At 52.3% G+C, this 15603-nt stretch overlaps 2 protein-coding genes across 5 annotated transcripts in view; one reads left to right on the top strand and one right to left on the bottom strand.

Annotated features, from left to right (window-relative positions):
- The first annotated feature begins 1608 nt into the window (after positions 1–1608).
- On the top strand, positions 1609–11779 carry Mest (mesoderm specific transcript). 2 transcript variants are annotated; one of them, XM_060373858.1, is made up of 12 exons: positions 1609–1780; positions 4388–4542; positions 5880–5959; positions 6317–6394; positions 6493–6629; positions 6787–6845; positions 7627–7667; positions 8113–8183; positions 8304–8405; positions 9567–9643; positions 10425–10488; positions 11295–11779. In XM_060373858.1, the coding sequence occupies exons 2-12, from the start codon at positions 4389–4391 to the stop codon at positions 11410–11412; spliced, it is 981 nt and encodes a 326-aa protein (XP_060229841.1). In that variant the 5' UTR covers positions 1609–1780; position 4388; the 3' UTR covers positions 11413–11779. The 2 variants fall into 2 exon arrangements, with proteins under 2 accessions (XP_060229841.1, XP_021496970.1); XM_021641295.2 differs by lacking the exon at positions 1609–1780 and adding an exon at positions 2004–2193.
- Positions 11512–15603, bottom strand: part of Copg2 (COPI coat complex subunit gamma 2) — a 103421-nt gene continuing 99329 nt past the window's right edge. For all 3 annotated transcript variants that reach the window (XM_060373856.1, XM_060373855.1, XM_060373857.1), the window contains 4 exons: positions 14562–14659; positions 13870–14008; positions 13574–13672; positions 11512–13172 (listed from right to left, as the gene is read on the bottom strand). In XM_060373856.1, the coding sequence (XP_060229839.1) occupies positions 13042–13172; positions 13574–13672; positions 13870–14008; positions 14562–14659 (467 nt within the window). In that variant the 3' untranslated portion in view covers positions 11512–13041. The remainder of the gene's footprint in view (positions 13173–13573; positions 13673–13869; positions 14009–14561; positions 14660–15603) is intronic.

The raw sequence follows: 15603 nt of genomic DNA on the forward strand, positions 1-15603 counted from the left end.
CTCAGTGAGATCTGATGAGCAAAACAGCACAGATTAGGTTTATCTGCCAACTCCAGACACACAGATTAAAAAAGGAATCAAAGCCCAAACTGCTCCGCACAGACTGAGTAAAGCCCTCTCTTTGAGGGCCTCACTGTTCGGAAGAGTTTGTTCCGCTCTGCACTTCAGTTCATTCAAATCTGTAGCTACGGCTTCAGAGCGTGGCTCCATCCCGCTGTCTAACAGCCTCGCGTTTGTCCTGTTGGGTGCTCAGAGCGGGGTTGGAAAAAGAACCACAGCAATCTGACTTTCGGCACAGCAGGCCGGACCCCGCGGTACAGCAGGCCGGACCCCGCGGCACAGCAGCCCGGGCCCCGCGGCACAGCAGGCCGCTGTGTGAGCCGTGACGCTGCTGGTTTCCACGAGTCCTGGGTGCTAAGATGGGAACCCGTAGGGGAAAGGGAATGTGGAGGCGACGAGGGGCACGCTGCCGGCCCGTCACGGCGGGAGAGGCGAGGCCCGGAGGCCGGCTGTGAGGCCTGTTTTCTCAGGTGCTGGGGTGGGTAGAGCGCGGGGGACGCCCTGCCGCGGAGGAGGCCGCTGCAGGGGCGGGCGAGGCCAGGTCTCGGGCCTCTGCCCCCGGGGCCTTCTCCAGCCTGCACGCCCCCAGCGTGTCTGCGCTGCCCGGCCTCGCCTGTCACCGCCACCCCAGCAGGGGATGCCCGGGCCCGGCCTCCGTCCACCAGGCAGAGCGCTGCCTCGCGCCACGCTGAGGACCAGGGCAGGTTGTCCGCGAGTGTAAACCGGCGCGTCTCTGCGGACAACCTGGCCACACTGCCGGCCCGGGCCGCGCGCGAGGCCGGCGCGCTGAGGGGAAGGAGCCCGGCGAAGGCCGCCTCGGGCGGGAAGGTCCTTTGTCTCTGGGAAACGTCTATTCATCACTCCGACAGGCCCTTCTTGCCTCCCTTAATTACTTCCTCCCCTGCGCCCCTAGGAGTCCTGAACTCATTCATGCGGAGTCTGGTAGGGCCGCTTTGTTAGGACAAGCAGTGGGGGGATCCCTGATACAAAAGGCGAAGGGAGCGCGGCTGCAGGTGGCGAGGGTCTCAGGCTGGGGGTGGGGGGAGGCCCAGGAAAGCGTCCTAAATGCAAAAAGATACAGAGGGCCGCCTCGGTACCTCGCTCGCTCCGCGACCCCAAGCACCGTCCTGAGGTCCTGCACTAGCGCCCCGGCCCACGGCACCGGCCTGAGCCTCCGGGCGCGGGTGGCCGCGAACCCCTGACCCTCCGGGCGCCGGGTGGCCGGAAGCGGGTGGCCCGGCGCGGGTGCGCAGAGCTGCGGCTGGCGGTGCCGCAGCGCCCCCGCCGGGCCACCCGCGCTCCTGCTCCCGCCGCTCCCGCCCACGCGCACCTTCCCACCCGGCCGGCGTGGGAGCCGCTTCCCGGGGTGACGGACTGACATCTCCCTTTGTCCGCGCCTCCAGGGCGTTCGCGCCGTGACTGTGGCGCGCGAGTGCCAGCCTCGCCCCCTGGCGCCCCGCTGGCGCCCCCGGCCCGGCCTGTGGCCCCACGAGCGCGTCCGTAGCCGTGGAGGCCGCGGGCACGGCCCGCTCCCCAGCCGCTGGCGTGCTCCTGCATAGTTATGTGGGGGAGGGGCTGCGCGCACTGCTGACCCGCGCCCTCCCCGCGCCCTCCCCGCGTGCTCCCTGCGGGACTCGGCGCCCACCTTGGCGGCCACCACACCCCGGCTGCGCTCCGAGCTGCCCTCCGGGGCTGGGACCCACGCGTGCTGCGGCGCGAGGTCAGCGAACGGGGGGCTTCTCCCGCAGAACAGGGGCTCGGAGCGGCGATGCGGGGGGAGGGGGTGGCGGGGCCGGGCCGGCCCCCCCCTTCGCTGCGGCACTGGGGAGGGCGGGGCGCTGCGGCGGAGCGGGGGCGGGGCGCTGCGGCACGGGGCGGGGCGGTGGGCGGGGCGGGGCTCCGCGGCTGTAAAAGCCGGCGCCGCTCGGCGTCCGTGCCGCGGCGCCAGCGCATCCCGGTGCTCCCGCAGCCCTCCTCGCGCCTCGCGGGGCGCAGCAGGCTCGCCCGGTGGCCGCTCGCCGCCTCCTCCGCTCCTGCGCGGCTGCAGGCGCCTCGGCGCGCCCCGGGCACCGCAACCCTGCGGCGGGGCGCGTGGGACAATGCGGCCATGGTGCGCCGGGATCGCCTGCGCAGGTGGGTGCCGTGGCCGCCGAGGGGGTGTGGCGGCCGCCTGGGCGCCATCCCTGTGGGTGTGTGGAGCGGGGTTGTGGCGATGTAGAGATCTCGGGTGTCCGCGGTGTCCTTTGGTCCGGGGCTGCGCTGCGGCTGCCGGTGGCGGTTAGTGCTGCAAGGTGCGGTCGGCATTCGGGCCATTGTTGAGGGCTGACGGGGTCTCTGGATGCCGCGTGCGGCCCGGGGCTTCCGAGCTGAGAAGCTGAGATCCGCGGAGGCGCGGCTAAGACGCTGGACGCGGCTGCTGCATGGACGCGTGCGCCTTGCCGCGCTGGGCTCGCAGGTCGCGGCGCGGCAGAGACGTGGCTGCTGCGTGGACGCGGCTGCACCTTGCCGCGCCGCGTGGACGCGGCAATGAGCGTTGCTTGAGGTGCGAACCGGGTTACGGCCACGCGGCCGGACGGTGGAAGGTGAAGAGGAATGTGGCTCTGGTTGGGTTCAAAGCGCAGCTCTCGCGAGCCGCGGCCGGCTGGCGGTCGTGGGGACGGTGGTCTCACGTCACGTACAGCGGGCGCCGGCGCGGCACGGAGCGGGTTCGGGGAGCGTGCCGCGGTGCCCTCCGAGCCGCGGAGAGCGGGATCTGAGTGGTGAAAACGCGCCGTCCTCTCCCTGCAAACGCGGCTCTGCCTGGCCCCCGCACGCCGGGAGACCGCGAGGGCTGGGGGGTCTCCCGGAGCGGAGCGGGCGTGGGTGTGGCCCTCCGCGTTCTGCTGAGTCACTGCGGACGCCGGGTCCTCCGTGCCCGGAGGCTGCGTGGACGCTCAGGTACCGGCCGGGCTCCTCAGGGAGGCTCCGCGGGCGGACAGAGACGCCCGCCCTGGCGCGCTTCCAGTCGCTCCTCCACAGCCGTGAAGGGCAGAACCGCACCATCGTGGCTGCCCATGCGGCGACTCGAGTAAGAGCTGAGGGTCCGCGAGGGGTGTCTTCACCCGCCCCGTCAGGGTAATGAGAGCCACCCCCCACAAACCCCCCCCCCAACCCTCCGCACACAGAACTCCCCTCCCCCCAGCCCTCCTCCCACACAACCCCTCCCAAACACCCCCCACAACCCTCCTCCCACACAACCCCTCCCAAACACCCCCCACAACCCTCCAAACACCCCCCACAACCCTCCAAACACCCCCCACAAACCTCCAAACACCCCCACAACCCTCCTCCCACACAACCCCTCCCAAACACCCCCACAACCCTCCAAACACCTCCCACAAACCTCCAAACACCCCCACAACCCTCCTCCCACACAACCCCTCCCAAACACCCCCCACAACCCTCCAAACACCCCCCACAAACCTCCAAACACCCCCACAACCCTCCTCCCACACAACCCCTCCCAAACACCCCCCACAACCCCTCCCAAACACCCCCCACAACCCCTTCACAACCCTCCTCCCACACAACCCCTCCCAAACACTCCCAATACCCCCCACGCACACACACACACAGACACGCACACACGCGCACACAGACACGCACACACGCACCCCCCCCTCCAGACACACGCACACGCATACAGACACACACACACATGCACGCACACACGCGCTGACCTCCTGAACTCGCATGCAGTGTGGACAAAGGACGCGTCGCGGGCTCCCGTGGCTGCTGCTCCCGGTAGCTGCGGTGTTGGCGTCTCTAGCTTCCCCTCAGGAGACTCTCCCGCTGTTAAGAGGAGCTTTTCGTGGTGACCTGGCGAGTCAGAGGTGGGGGACAGCTGCTAATCCCGCTTTAACTCGTGTCTCCTGTGGGGCGGAATGAGCCCCGATGGGTGCTGGGGGGGGGGCGGGGTCCAGGACGCCGCTAAGGGAGCGAAGGTGGAGAGAGATTAGACATGCGGGTCAGGGCAAAGCTGCTTACCGGCCTGTGGAGCGTGGCGGCCTGGTGCCGCTCTCCGTGTCTTAGCCCAGATACAGGCCGCGGTGCCAAGTGGGTATCGCGGCCGAGCATACGTGTCGGGCTCAGTCAGCAGGAGCCGCACCAGTTGCGCACATGCTCTTAGATCACACTCGAGGGATGCTGGGCAAGCGCGGCACGAAGCGCGGAGGTGCTGACCACGGCCGTGGGGTGGGGTCGGGGCGTCCACCGCGCGGCGCCGAGGTTTCGCACCTCGGGCTCCATTTTGGGTTTTGGAGGTGTACGATGTCCCCTTTCTCCGCAGGATGAGGGAGTGGTGGGTCCAGGTGGGGTTGCTGGCCGTGCCTCTGCTGGCCGCCTACCTGCACATCCCGCCGCCGCAGCTCTCCCCGGCCCTGCACTCGTGGAAGACCTCTGGCAAGTTCTTCACCTACAAGGGACTGCGCATCTTCTACCAAGGTGAGAGCGGGACTGTGGAGGATCCCCAGGGCCTGGTCACTCGGCCCCAGCGTGTGCCCCTCGGTCTGCTGCGCCGTAACGAGGGAGAGAGAGGCCCTTTGTGTAAGGCGTGGGAAATCACGCGCCGGTTCTCGATCATTCCGAGAGCCGGGAACCCGGGCTCTGCATTGGGGGCGGGGGAGGGGCTCAGGTTTCAGCAGACCGAGGGTCTTCCAGCCCCCTTGGTAGCCGAGGCTGTTTTCTCTTTGAGCGCCCCTAGTGTCAGGCAGGACACATGATACTCAGAGACCTGTCCACACCTTTGTTCCTCACCCCGCCCATTTCCAAAGTCATTTGATTATTTTCTATGATTTGTTACATGTATCTAAACCTAGTAAGATTGCTTTACTGAGAATTATTATGACTGCTACTTAATTACTATACCCAAGACATTCAGTTTATTTTAACCTTCATTATCTTCATTTTTCATTTAATCTTTCCAACAGCATTTGGAGATAGGTGCCATTAATCTCATTTTATAGCTGAAGAAACTGATAAACAGATTGGAAAAGATTTCTTTTGGGCGGGGGTCAAGAGCAATAACGAAAAATGTTTGTTTTTCATAAACCGTTTTTCATTATTGCTCCTGACCTCCTCTCATTTCTTATATCCAGTCAAGTAAGTATGGATTTTAAAAAAAAAATGTTATCTTACTGGTTCTTTCCCAGACTTAAAATTTAGCGTTACATATTATTTACATAGATTCTTCTGGCTATATACAGTACATGATGCTTTTAATTGCTTTTAATTACTTTTTGAAAAGTTATTACCAAAACTTTATGCCACTGGCAGTCCTATTTAAATCCAGTACTTTTGGCAAGGTATTTTATTGTTTGAATATTTAAAAAATGTTACATACAGAAAAAAGTTCCTGTTATTATCAGTCCATTTTTGTAACTGATAGAATTTTGTAATAGTTTGATTTATGGAGTTGCATGTCCTCTGCTGGTATTGGACAACTCAGGTTGTCCAATTGGTCAACTCAGGTGACCTATATCCATTGGGAAGAACTGTCAGATCTTAGATGTGATAAAATATTGATAAGGCACAAAGAAGTTTTAGTTTGTTGTGATTATGTTTTAACTGGATTTTTATTTGAAAAATAATTTGTACTTTAATAATAATATCAACTGAAAAACTAAGTGATAATGAGCAAACTGTTTCAAGTGTTTTCATGTGAAGCGTGCCATTGCGCTTTAAAAGCACAGATTAGGAGGAAGCTCTTGAAGTACTGTCACCTTACATTCTAAACGGCAACACAGCATTGCAGTTTGCCTGATTTCTCCTTCTCCTTTTAGACTCTGTGGGTGTGGTTGGCAGCCCCGAGATAGTTGTGCTTCTACATGGCTTTCCAACATCCAGCTACGACTGGTACAAGGTAATGAAGTTCCCAGGTGCTGCTCTGTCTGAAGCTATATACAAACTCAAGAATTCCTGTCAACCCTCAAAGGCTCTTGCAGATTTGAACTGCTTGATAAAATCTCATTAAATGTAGAATTGCTTTTCATGTACGGGAAGGGAGCAAGACACTGATTGTCCAGAAAGGAGCGTTGCCAAGTGAAAGGCTGGAGTTTCACTCTAGATAGAGTAAATGCTAGGAAATCACACACTGTCCAAGAGGATCACCCAGGCCTCGCTCTATCCAGGCTGGCATGTAGGCACGAGTCCGGTGTGCTGCTGTGGGCTGGGCAGTGGGTGTGGGAGCAGAGTGAACACTACGCTTGCTTTCTTACAGATCTGGGAGGGGCTAACCCTGAGGTTCCATCGAGTGATCGCCCTGGATTTCTTAGGCTTTGGCTTTAGTGACAAGCCGGTAAGCAGCCGCTGGGGTGGGCCAGTGATGGGTGTGGGTCTGAAGGCAGGCTCAGGCTACCTCTGCTGACCCTGCTGTGTCTCCTCTCCTTTCCTCAGAGACCACACCAGTATTCCATATTTGAGCAGGCAAGCATCGTAGAGTCGCTCCTGCGGCACCTGGGGCTCCAGAACCGCAGAATCAACCTGCTGTCTCACGACTATGGGGACATTGTTGCCCAGGAGCTACTGTATAGGTCAGTGAGGCCAGACTTCCGTCCTCTGCACAGGTGGAGTCGCTTAGGATGAAGAGAAAGTGAACTGTTCTGGGGTCTTAAGCTGTAGGGCTTATCTGAAGTCCCCGCCTGGGTGTCAGCTGCTCAGCTACATGTGTTTCTTCTTGCCCTGCTCCAGGTACAAGCAGAATCGATCTGGCCGGCTGACCATAAAGAGTCTCTGCCTGTCAAACGGAGGTAATTGCCTGGGGGGGGCAGGTGGAAAGTGGGGTGTAGCGCAGGAAAGCCACCTTTTTATGACCCCGAGCATCTGAATAGTAACCAGTGTTAGACACATCACACACAGGGCGTCGTTCGCCCTGCTGTGCCATGAATAGTCTTCATGGTGACGGGCATTTATGGAATACATGTTTTCAGACATTTAGAAAATAAAGGATGCTGGGGGGGGGCAGGATGGCTCAGTGGGTGAGGGTGCCAAGTCTGCGGATGCAAATTTAATTTCAGAACCCACACTGGAAGGAGAAAACGGACTCCTGCAAGTTGTCCTCTGACCTCTGCACGGGTGTCTCAGCACCCATGTACACATAGGCAAAATAAATAACCTGTTTTTAAAGAGCTGGGTGGGGCGGTGCCCACCTTTAATCCCAGCACTTGGGAGGCAGAGGCTGGTGGACTTCTGAGTTCAAGGCCAGCCTGGTCTACATAATGAGTTTAGGATAGTTAGGGCCACACAAAGAAACCCTGTCCGGGGAAACAAAAACAAAAAAATTACCCCCTCCATTTTTGTACCTTTAAAATGAGGAAAGTAATCCCAGCGCGTGGTGATTTGCTAACCAGCATCTGGTGGTAGCTGGCCCAGTCCCCCTGCTTGCTACACTCGCCTGTAGGTCTGTGTACACGGTTCTTACTCGTGCTTCTAGTTGGCAGTTAAGACCCCTAATGTAGCACTGGATAGGGGAGACGGTCTCAGGCCATGGTTGTGTGCTGGTAGAGGACTAACAAGTCTGTTTTTCCACAGGCATCTTTCCTGAGACCCACCGCCCTCTCCTTCTCCAAAAGGTTGGCAGCTTCACTGCACAGCACCTCAGCATCTCAGACATCTATGGCATGAAAAACAAAAACGCAAACACTGGGACTTCTTAAGGGCCTGCGGTCATGAGCCACTCTATTGAAATCTTCTTTATTACGAATCCATATAATCAAATTAATTTCTCTCCCCAGTGAAACAAAGGAGGCTCTCCTACATAAAACCAAGCATCTCTGAGAAATAAGAGATGAACAAATACTTAGAGAAACACATGTGTGAAGAGCTGTGTAAGAATGATGTTTAAATAAGTTGAGATTCTAGGATTATACAGTTGAGATTCTTCGGGATTATACATTTTTTTTTTCTTTCAGAAGAAATGGCTAAGTTCTGTTTTAGTTTCGGGTGTAAAACACTTTGTGTTGAGGTGCTGTCAACCCCTTCTGGATCTTGAATTTTACTCTTACTTCTTCTCTGCAGCTCCTCAAAGATGGAGGTGTGCTGTCGCCTATCCTCACGAGGCTCATGAACTTCTTCGTGTTCTCGCGAGGGTAAGTCGCCATCCAAGACTGAACTGAACAGTTGCTCTGATGTCCCTGGAGCAAAGCAAGCCTGGGCTTGGAGGTTTTCCAGAACATGGTCTTACCTTCCTGCCTTTGCACTCTTTTCAGTCTCACCCCCGTCTTTGGACCATACACCCGGCCCTCTGAGAGTGAGCTGTGGGACATGTGGGCCGGAATCCGCAACAATGATGGAAACCTGGTTATCGACAGGTAAGACAGGAGCCTTACTCTGGCCCAGGACCCTCTCCTGGAGGGAGGGGCAGGCACAGGCTGTTCTGCTGCTGGCTGGCTTACTCCCTGTAAGAAGGCTGGTGAGACAAACCTAAAACAGCCCTGCTCTGTGTTTTCCAAGAAAGAAATCAAGCATAGGGTAAGCCTCGCTCCTAAAAGCATTTGGCAGAGAGAATGTGGAGAAATGGCGTCAAACCTTAATGCTTATTTGCATGAAAATGACTCACTGACTTTGGCATATCCTTCTCTAAACTTCTGGATAATTTGACGTGCTTAAGAATATCTTCATCATAGTTTTGAAAGGAACTAATGTTTCTCGCAAGTGCAAAGGTCTTCCTTTTGCCTGTTTTTCAAGTAGCAACAGTTGGAGCCGCAAGGCTTCGGTGTCGATGAGACTGTAGCTCTTAACATGGAGAGACTGGGGGATGGTAACACAGGCATTGCTCCCTGAGGTGAGGCCTGGTCCTTTGCCAGCGGGTCTGTGACTCCCAGTGCTGTAGCTGCTAGCTTTGCTGTGGTCTCCCTCTGCATCCTAATCCATAAGATCCTTGATATTTGAACATGAGTAAAACTGAAAAAGCGAGGACACCTCTTTAAAAGACACCTCCTGTTTTGCCCCAGGACTGCCCGGAGTCAGGAGCAGAATCAGTGCCCTGGGCTGCAGTGTGGCTGTTGGCAGTTTCCATGCAGTGGGAAGCGTTCTCTTCCCTCTGCTTGGATGGAGAGCAGTGATGAGGCCCTCATCCCAAAAACGAATACACTGGCATTTTTAAAGGTGGCTGTCGTCTACTCAGATGATGTAGTTTGATTTTAGTTTCAAATGAGGAACTTAGGTTTAAAAAAACATATTTTCTCAAGAGTCACAGAGCTGGTTAGTAGTGGAATCAAAACTGGATTCTTAGACCCAGGTTTTAAATTACGCACGTGCCAAACCAACTGTGATCCCTCTGCAGATCTCACTCCGTGCATAACGAATGCAAAGAGCCCTTAGTGCTCACGCAGACAGTCACTGTTGAGTCTGCGTGAACACAGAAGGATGGAGTAGGCTCTGCGGGGGCTCAGGCTGCTTTATGCGTCCCTGGGATTGCACTGATAATAAATGCTTGTTGTTGGGCTCTTGCTGACTCGCCTGTGCTGCAGTCTTTTACAGTACATCAATCAAAGGAAGAAGTTTAGAAGACGCTGGGTGGGAGCGCTTGCTTCTGTGACCATCCCCAGTGAGTATCTGCGGACAGTTTTCTGGTATTGGGAACAGTGACTTAACATACTTACAACTCATAAAGTCTCCATGCAGGCTTGCCAGGTAGAGCAAATCTGAATCATACATAAAGTAAAAGCTACTCTTAGCACAAGTATCTGCAACATAATATTTAGGACATACTTTTTGCCTTCATTTCCACACATAAAAACGAAACCCCAAAACACAAGACTTTTTACCTAGAACGTTTAACTGGCCATCCTTTGTTCATGGGCACCCCTATCCTCAACACCTGGCTTACCACAGTGAGCAGTGTAAGGCAGAGGCACTGCTCCAGAGGCAGCTGTGTGGCAAACTGTAGATCAAACTGTTGGGACAGGAAGCTAGTAGGATCATTAATGGAGGCTGTAGATACTTGTGCTCTGTCTTCTCCTCTTCAGCATTTAAAAGAAAAAGTGTGGTCCCTCCCACACGACAGTTAGTGGTCAACAAATGTCAGAGGTCAGTTATAATAAAAACTTGTGATTCTGTCTCCATTTCTAGAAAGCAGATCTTGAGAGCGAGCTTATTTCTTGGTTCAGGGCACAGAAGAACAAGAAGGGACCAGCCATTCTCTGTAGGAGACTGGCTTGTTCCATACGTTCTTTAGGCTCACCCAGCAAGAAGTGAGCTTTTCTATCGTGACATCATAACATTTTTAGTTACTTGGGTTTTTAATAAATGGAGGGAGGTTAGTTTTAGGATAGCAATAGGAACACAGATGTGAGCTGTTAGAAATTCCTTCCTCTTCTCTTTCCTAGTTCATTTTATCTATGGGCCATTGGATCCTATAAACCCCTACCCAGAGTTTTTGGAGCTGTACAGGTGAGTCCTCACAGGTCTTTTGTTTTCTTAGTATTTCATCTTGAAAGGGGTTGTTGGCACTGGCTATGGCCTCTGACCTCACTGGAAACAAAACAGGCCACTTAGAGGTAGAGAATCCTCTCACTGAGTGGAAAGATCAAGATACGTCATTATACTTTCTCTGGTCATATATTCCGTTCTCATCGTCATGGCTGTTACCATATTCCTAAGCATAGAGGAAAGGGGAAAAACACCCTTCCTGGGAACCAGACACCTTAAGAAATGTGTTAGTCTGAGCCATTTCACTGACAGCTGAGCAGACTTCAGTGAGCAGTTATGGATAGCTCATGTGACCAGTGCCTTTTCGCTGGTGGGGACTCCTTCAGGGTACTTACTTCGAAGGTACTAGAATATGAAATCTTGGCTGTCATATAAGAACGTCCCATACCTTCACATACCCTATGGAGAAAATATGGGAAAAATAGCTTCTAATTTTACACAGTTTCAAGGAAGGCTCTTTGCTGACTTTGGCTTGGGCAGTGAGCTGCTGGCTGAGCCACCTGTTGATGCTCTAAGGAGCTGAGAGTCATGTTTTGAGGGCTGTTACAGAAGTGTTGTATTTGCAAGATGTTGTCTGTTGGGTTCTGAACAGTTGAAACCCGTGTAAGTGGAACTGGCAAGTGTGTCTGCCTGCGGCAGGAGACAGTACGCTCTCTGTTGGCTCCATCCAGCGTATCATGTCTGTAGGGGCATTTGCGGGGCTTCCCACGCTTGCACCCTCTCATCCTCCCGCCTAAGTTCACCTCCATGCTGTTCTCTTCCACTAGGAAAACGCTGCCGCGGTCCACAGTGTCGATTCTGGATGACCACATTAGCCACTACCCACAGCTAGAGGATCCCATGGGCTTCTTGAATGCATATATGGGCTTCATCAACTCCTTCTGAGCTGGAAAGAGTAGCTTCCCTGTATTACCTCCCCCACTCTCGTATCTGTGTGTATTCCACTTAGAAATGCCCAAAAGAGGTCCTGGCAATCAAATACTATTCTTTCAGAAAAGTCCATTTTATTCACATTGATGACGAGAGAAAACAGGCGGCAGAAACTCTGAGGGTAACATGCTGGTCCAGCGCTCATTCTCTAAGGGTGACAAGATATCCTCTCGTTCCTGTGACCAGGTGGAGAGATCTGCTGTTGTCCTGTGTTATTAGGACATTTTGACTAATAACACTTCATTTATGCAGAAAAGACAGCATTAGGCATTCTCTTTTGTGTAAAATACTAAAAAAAAAAGAAACAAAAAACAACAAAAACCCAGCTTCTGTGGACTTAAAATTGGAACCCTGGAATAGAGGGAGGAGGAGGAGCTCACTGCCTCCCTGTGCAATCTGTAAACACAGCGTGTGAGAAGGGATATCTTGTCACACCTTTACATTCACTTTCATCAGCTGCTTCTAACATTTTTTGTTAAAACAGACATCGGCTTTGGGGTCTGGGGATGTAGCCAGGTCGTGTGCCTGCCTAGCATGCTAAAGCCCTTGGGTTCATTCCCCAGCACTGATCCCCCCACCCCCAAAATATAGCCTATCGAACCAAAACAGACATTGGCATCAACAGTGTTCTGAGTGTGCTCCTAAGACTGACCTGCATACTCAGGTATATATCTTACAAGCGTATTAAAACAGCTGCCCTTACCTGCTAGAGTAGAGAATCTCATTACACACCGAATTTGTGAGTAAACAGATTGAAATTACCTACAAAACTTCCTAAAACCACAAGGTATTAAGAAGCAATTGCATCTGCCAGAGATGTACTGTTTCTGTCTAGAAAGTCCAAGCTGAATAGTAAATAACAGCCTGCCTCCTCGCATCTCAGTGCGAAGGCCCCTCCACAGCAGAGGTGGAGGGGAGGGGACCACTGCCACAGCCGAATGCCCACTGATGCCCTGATGGCTGCTTAGCATCCCATTGGCTGTTCAGGAAGGCTTTTTCATTAACTTGGCAAATCCTGTACTTAAGAGACAGGCAAGTTCCCAGACGCTTTTAAGAACAAATGAAAGACCTAAGAGCAAATGGTGCTGAATACTTTTTTAAGCCACAGTTTTAACTGTCTTAGTTAAAGCAGTGTAATTATTTTAAATTCCTTTTTTAAATTAGAAATTTCAAGTATAGCAACTTTGAAACTGGAATGAATGAGTGTTTATTTTCTATTAATAAAAACAAACTGTGACAAAAATGGATTCTGGCCTCCCCTCCCCCTCCACCCTTCTTCGATAAAATTTTCCAACATTGCCAAGAGTTTTCACACATTAACTAGAAGCATATAATGAAGCTAAGCAGCTGTAGAATAGTGTAAGTAGTACCTGACTTTCAAGATCACTGGAAGCTGACAAGTGAGACAGTGAAGTCCAGGCACAAAGACAAACATTCGCTTGATCTGCTGGCGCAGGGCTGAGCATTGGGTTTGCTTCTTCAAAGCCACTATTAATCTTTAAGTATGATTCTGGGAAGTTCATGCCACTAGCCTGAAAGGCACCGGTAGGGAGGGCACAGCACATCATCTTTTCCAGCAAGAACTTATCCCACAGAAGCCAAGATAACATCCACAGGTGTTCTCTCTCTGCTTCTCACAGTCACCTGCATGGTCACTCCATCTGCTAAGGCCAGCCTGGACCGCACCAATAAGTCACAGCCACCTCTGTATACGCCTGAGAGGGAAAAGTTAGGAAAAGGAGATCAAGAACTTTAGATAAGCTCTTATTCATGGGACTTACCATGTTTTGCCTGAACCTCCTTTCTATTGTTTTAGTTTAGTTTTTATAGAAATTTACCGGAAATGAGTCCTACAAACACCCTAGTTTTTAAGTGTTAAAACCAGGTACACGGACGGTACTCAGTAGCTCTGATTTGGTGCTGTCAGGTAGTGGGGGTGGCACTGGCATCTGTTAGAGAAACTTAAGGAGACCCGGCAAGATCAGTGACTCCTTTGATGGGGTTTCAGATTGTTACATAGCAAGATGGCCGACAACCGCAGGGCAGGGAGTGCTTATCTGCATCCCTCTGTTTAAATCCTGCTACGGATTGTAGGGGAGAGCTGGTGAAGTCTTACCTGCCAGGTAGAGGGAGTGGGAATTCTTGTTCTCGGGAACTTTATCTGATCGCTCACATGGCTGCATGCCCAGAAAGGTGATGATGTTGTTGACAGCCTCTGTTGAGGAGGAAGTTGACGTAACAAGGATCAAGAAAGTTAAGCACGAGTGTGTGCTGGGAGCTGCAGGTCAGGTGCCTAGTTTTGAGTGGATGACTTAAACATAACTCTGTGAAAGGAGTTCTTCTGGAACTGCATGTGTGCCTCCTAGGTTAGACTGGTGCCAGGCAGCTCACTGGCAGCAAAACTCTTCTTACCTTCAAGGGTTTTTGTAGAGCTCAGGGCAAAGGTCTCTTCTTTCTCAAAGGCATCTCCCACTTCTTCCCAGGCAGCAGCAAAGTTAGGTTTTAGTACCTTCTGAATATGGTCAGATACAGTCACTTCAAGGTCTTCCAGCTAGTGGGCAATAAGCAAGGGTCAGTAAATAACAGTCCTCTGAGTCGACAACAAGAACAGAAGACCATGCAAAGGGCCTGAGGGGAGCTGCTTTCCTGCCTCTGTATGTTCTAGTACAGAGGAGCACAAGCCAAGTGTAGGCTGAGTGCCAGTGGCCCTGAGGGCCACAGTAGTCCACACGTAGACCTCTGACTTGAGGCCATACAGCACCTTCTAAAATGTGACCTTCTGGCGAAGCGTTTCAGTACAGGGCTTGAGAACACTAGAGCCAACCAAACAAAAAGTTCTTGAAGCAAAACCAAAACCTACTTTATAAGTAAACTCAATCACATTAAAAATGATGCAATTATCTCCTAATTATTCCCATTAAGGCAGGTAGGGCAGTGAATTTCTTTGCTTTAGTTATAAAGTGATCCATTTAAATTCTGGCATCACAGTGCCATTGCAAGAGAAGGTTAGTCTTGGTTCCATGAGTTTTGTCGTTGTCAGCTCTTTCTTTTGACAAGTCATTGAATGTTGCAGAGGTGTCAGGGTCTACGCAGGGAAGACTCACCACATACTCATCATCATATCCATCTTCATCTGGAACTCCAGTGTTAGGGTCACAATCCCGGACTGTGAACTTCATGGTACAGCTGAAGGTGCCTGCAACTGGAGGGAATGGCAGACAAATTTTCACGAGTGGCAGAGCAAACACGTCACCACCATGGAGGAAACACCACCTGCGCTCCACAGTTGCAGGTTTTAACATGGGCTAGCATGTTCTGCTCTAAGGTAGTACCTGTTGAAGCATTTGCAAGCTGGTCAAAAAGTCAGTTTCACAGAGCATGACTTGAAGACACTTTTGTACCGTGGACTGAAACAGTACACGGAAGAGATGGCCTGAGCAGGTTCTTGTGTTGATGTGAAGAAAGCAGGGGGAGATATTTTGGGGGGACTTTTTGTCATGCTGGTCAAAGGAGAACCATTCACTGCTCTAGTATACAACAGCTGCTGACAACAGGTTGCATGGATTGCCAGATTAACACTGACCAAGCACATGGTGTCGATGCTGGCTTTAGGTTGTGGCCTGAGTTGATTCACAGAACACCAGAAGTCAACTTTTAACCTGCAGTGAGTAGGTGAAAATGAGGTTTTGCTGTCAAAATGGAAAAACAAATAGGCACTATGTTTCAGATGACTGACTAGAAATCGGAGCTTTAGAAAGCTATTAGAGGTATAAGCAGGATGAGGAAGGAAACTCAAAACATGGTGGTGTTGGCAACAAGAGGTACTTGTTCAGTCTTAAATCATTCCATCCATCCATCCATCCATCCCTCCATCCACCCCTCCCTTCCTCCCTCATATAATTGGTATTGATAACACTACAGTTCAATGTCATAGTTCTTTAGTATAAATTTTAATAGAGTGCTGTGTGAAGTTGCAGGATTAGGAGCATGGGGTTAATTACAGTAAGACAATGAATGGCAAATGACGAAATCACAGACTGGGGCAGACTGAGTGGCTTTTATGTAGAAAATAGGAAACAGCATTTACAGATACTAAAGATGTGACACAGATGGACTGAGGGAGAGTAAGTGGAACCTTTGTGTGGC

This window comes from Meriones unguiculatus, chromosome 21, assembly GCF_030254825.1.
Source record: "Meriones unguiculatus strain TT.TT164.6M chromosome 21, Bangor_MerUng_6.1, whole genome shotgun sequence".
NCBI lineage: Eukaryota > Metazoa > Chordata > Mammalia > Rodentia > Muridae > Meriones > Meriones unguiculatus.

What these genes read in the sequence shown, in the direction of transcription:
- Mest (XM_021641295.2), top strand. Translation starts at nt 2,168, where the DNA reads ATGGTGCGCCGGGATCGCCTGCGCAG. An exon ending in ACTGCGCATCTTCTACCAAG is followed by an intron (nt 4,543 to 5,879) that starts GTGAGAGCGGGA and finishes TTCTCCTTTTAG; the next exon opens with ACTCTGTGGGTGTGGTTGGC. An exon ending in CCAGCTACGACTGGTACAAG is followed by an intron (nt 5,960 to 6,316) that starts GTAATGAAGTTC and finishes GCTTTCTTACAG; the next exon opens with ATCTGGGAGGGGCTAACCCT.